Raw genomic sequence first — 3844 nt, 5'->3', positions numbered from 1 at the left:
CCACGGAAACGTCTTTGGACAGCGCTGGCTCTTCGGCTTTGAAATGGAGATGAGCACCGCAACCCTAGAGTCGGATTCGACTGGCTTTCAAGCAAGGGAACCTTTACCTTTATAGATAGATAGATATGTATATGTGTGTGTGTGTGTGTGTGTGTATATATATATATAATATTTTATTTCTCAAAAAGTGAATGTTTTCTCTCACCAAACCTTTGGGTACCCATCCCTATCCTCTCCTCCTCCATTTTACCCTCACAACAACCCTGTGTGGTAGTTTAGGTTGGAAGTATGACTGGCTCACTAATACGGTTGCCAGCCTCCAGGTGGGTATGTAGAAACAACAGAGAGATCACGGGAAGGATGCAGACAATGAAGAAAACAGCCGTGATGTAGTATTATGAAAATATATATTTAAACTGCAGTTTTGCAGTGAGTAGTATTTCTTTAATAGGTAATCGAGACGTACGCACACACATCTTCATTGTTTTCTTCATTGTCTGCAGTCTCCAGGTGGGCCCTGGGGATCTCCCACTTTTACAACTGATCTCCAGCTGACAGAGATCGGCTCCCTTGGAGAAAATGGCTGCTTTGAAGGGTGGAGTCTGTGGCATTGGACCGTGCTGAGGCCCCTCCCCTCCCCAAACCCTGCCCACTCCCGGCTCCACCCCCAAATTCTCCAGGTGTTTCCCAACCCAGAGCCGGCGACCCGACTCACTGAGCAGAGACTGGAACTGATGTCTTCTCAGGTCTAACTCAACCCTTTAAACGGTGCTCTATAGAAGACTGTCCAGCCCTTTGCTCGATGCAGAATATGGCCTCTACGAAAGATCAGTTGCCACCTAGAGTTACCAAGCTCCAAGTGGGGCCTGAAGTTCTCCCAGAATTACACATGATCTGTTCCTCAGCGGAAAATGGCAGTTTCTCTAGAAAAGACAAAAGAATTGCTAATGTAGCATTTTTTCCCCAATTTTTCCGAAAATTTCCGTTTCCGTTTCCCCCTGAAAAAAAAACGGGTTTTTTTCCGAGCTTCAAAATTTCCGGAAATTTTACATCTCTACCCAGGCTCCACCTGGAGGGTGGCATCCCTAGTAGCAACCCTAACCATTGTGGGCCACAGACATGATTCCTCCTTTTGGTGATGTCTCCACCCCCTGACGTCTGCAGCTCTGCCTTCTCTCTTGCAGGTAGAATCCCGCACTCTGGCTTTGCTCCGCTTGATCACCCAAGATCTGGGCCCAGCCTACGTCCGGCTGATGTTTAGCATCGAAGGCCTCCCCGGCAACGTCCGGGAGCGAGTGGACCAAGCCGTCAGCAACGTCCGCCAGCTGCAAGCCTGGAATCCCGCACTCTGGCTTTGCTCCGCTTGATCACCCAAGATCTGGGCCCAGCCTACGTCCGGCTGATGTTTAGCATCGAAGGCCTCCCCGGCAACGTCCGGGAGCGAGTGGACCAAGCCGTCAGCAACGTCCGCCAGCTGCAAGCCTCCTTCTCGTCCGCCACGTCCTTCCGAGACTTGTCGTCCCGCCTCCTGGCCCAGGGCCGCGAGCAGATCGCCAAGGCGCGTGAGGCTCTGGACATGCTGGTGGAGTACGTGGCCCTGAACATGCCTATGAACTGGGTCGTGGGGCCCTTCCGAGCATCGCCAGCAGGTGCGGAGGAGGCCACGATGGCGGAAATGCCCACATCCGGTAGCCCAGAGGGAGCAGTGAAAGCACCAAAGGATGCAGGCGAGACCACCGGGTTGAGTGCGGCTCTGAAGGAGACCGTGGTGCCCCCCCAGCCACGAAGGGCTGCGCCCAAATCGGCTACGGTGCCCAAGCAAGCCAGGGAGACGGAAGCAGGAAAAGTGAAAGCAGCAGGCGAGACTCAGGAGGCGGAAGCGACTTTTGAGGCACCGAAGAGAGCGAAGAGAGGGGCCGAGGGGAGGGAAGGGGAAGCCAAAAGGGCAGGGAAAAGTTCTCTGAACGAGACCGCTGAAGCGCCTGAGAAGAAGCCGTAAAGTTTCCACATGTTTTTTCCTGGAGCTGTTGGACGGGTCCTCCTGGCCGGCCACGCTCTCTTGCGCCACCCCAGACAGAAAGCTCCTCTCAGCCCATCCACCTCTCAAACGAATACATTATTTATTGGCCTATCCACAGAAGAGGTTCCCTGCAGTGCCTCTGTACGACCTTCTGGCTTCTGCCTCCTCCTGATCCCTGCTGCACCAGTTAGGATTGGAGCTTTCAGTCACCCACGGATGCAGACATGCACGGGGATTCCTCCTCTGCAATGGGGCAGCCCGCTGCTTCTCTGTATGCCATGCTGGTCTAAATAGCTTCTTCTCATTCTGCATCAGCACCATCCATTCTCGGCATTGTTCTCCTTCAGCAGAATTATCAGCCTTTAGGGGAGGCTCTCCGTTGAACCTCTGCATGAATCCCTGTTCAGAATTAACCTCCTTTTTATGGGAGGCTAGCCCTGGGAAGAGTGGCTCACAGATAAATAAAGGAGTGGCTTTCTTTCAACGTTAAGCAAGCCTTCAGCTTTTAGAACCAAAATTGCCCCCGCTCTTGACATCGGGAGAGTTTGGCTTAACTAGTGTGAGTGCTGTCTGGCAGATCAGCTGGCTTGGGCCCATTTATCCATGTATCTGAATATGACCTGCTGCTGATACCCCTTTTCCCCTTGCCTGTAATGTCGTAATCGCTTCATGCCCCGCTGTATGTCTCCCGCCCACCTCATACTGTGACGCACAAGCAGGGGATTTAGTGTCGGGATCTTAATGACGGTCCATCTTCCTCTTTTGTTTTTTGAACGAAATAAAAGTTTGTGGTCCAGAACAGCTGAAGAGATTTGTTTGAAGCTAGTGGGTGATGAGGATGGCAATGCTCCCTCTAAACTGTGGAGTCTTGTGAGCGAAAATGCTACTTTGTGAGCTACCAGCATTAAAGCTGAGAGCGAGCGATTTGGCTACTGCATAAATTAGTTTGCTTTGGAGCCAAGACAAAAATGGGTGATCCGGAGGCTAAAAAACTCACAATAAGGAGCTGCGGTGGCTCAAGTGGTTAAGACGCTGAACTGCAGGCTGTGGAAGGTCGGTAGTTCAGCAGTTCGAGACCCGGGTTGCCGCATGACGGAGTGAGCTCCCGTCTCTAGTTCCAGCTCCTGCCAACCTAGCAGTTCGAAAGCAAGAAATTGCAAGTAGATAAATAGGGACCACTTCGGTGGGAAGGTAACAGCGTTCCTTGCGCCTCGGCGTTTAGTCATGCCGGCCACATGACCACGGAAACGTCTTTGGACAGCGCTGGCTCTTCGGCTTTGAAACGGAGATGAGCACCGCAACCCTAGAGTCGGATTCGACTGGCTTTCGAGCAAGGGAACCTTTACCTTTACTAGCTCACACTAAACTCAGCTTAGAGGGAACCCAGGTTACGGGGTTTCAGAAAGGTGGGTTTTAGAGGCAGGGTGGGAAACAAAAAGGTGAAAGTGCGTGCAGGTTTCCCTGGAAGGACGTTCTGGGCAGCGGGGCTGGGGGAGGGATGGAGAATGGAGAACAGAAGGACCTACATTGGGCTAAAAGTGGAGATATTCCAGAGGCCGGTGTGGGGCTCCACTGTACTTCCATGAGCTACCGGAACACACAAATGACGCCGCCTTGTACTGAATCAGACCCTGGGTCCATCAAGGTCAGTCTTGTCTACTCAGACTGGCAGCTGCTCTCCCAGATCTCAGGTCAAGGCCCTTCTCATCACCTACAGCCTGGTCCTTTTGACCAGAGATGCCGGGGACCGAACCTGGGACCGTCTGTATGCCAAGCAAATGCTCTACCACTGAGCCATGCCCCCTCCAGATTTTTTTTTTTTAA

The 3844-nt window shown here is 52.4% G+C and overlaps 1 protein-coding gene across 1 annotated transcript in view; it reads left to right on the top strand.

Moving 5' to 3' along the window:
* The window catches only part of LOC107118297 (perilipin-3-like), a 38660-nt gene extending 35849 nt beyond the window's left edge, over positions 1 to 2811 (top strand). Inside the window, exon 8 of the mRNA XM_015420600.1 lies at positions 1335 to 2811. Within this exon, the coding sequence (XP_015276086.1) occupies positions 1335 to 1999 (665 nt within the window). The 3' untranslated portion in view covers positions 2000 to 2811. The remainder of the gene's footprint in view (positions 1 to 1334) is intronic.
* The last annotated feature ends 1033 nt before the right edge of the window (positions 2812 to 3844 follow it).

The sequence above is a fragment of the Gekko japonicus genome, unplaced genomic scaffold, assembly GCF_001447785.1.
Source record: "Gekko japonicus isolate JY-2015 unplaced genomic scaffold, Gekko_japonicus_V1.1 scaffold884, whole genome shotgun sequence".
Taxonomy (NCBI): Eukaryota; Metazoa; Chordata; class Lepidosauria; order Squamata; family Gekkonidae; genus Gekko; species Gekko japonicus.
The sequence above is the reverse complement of the archived record's forward strand: the minus strand, read 5'-3'. Positions and strand labels throughout refer to the sequence as shown.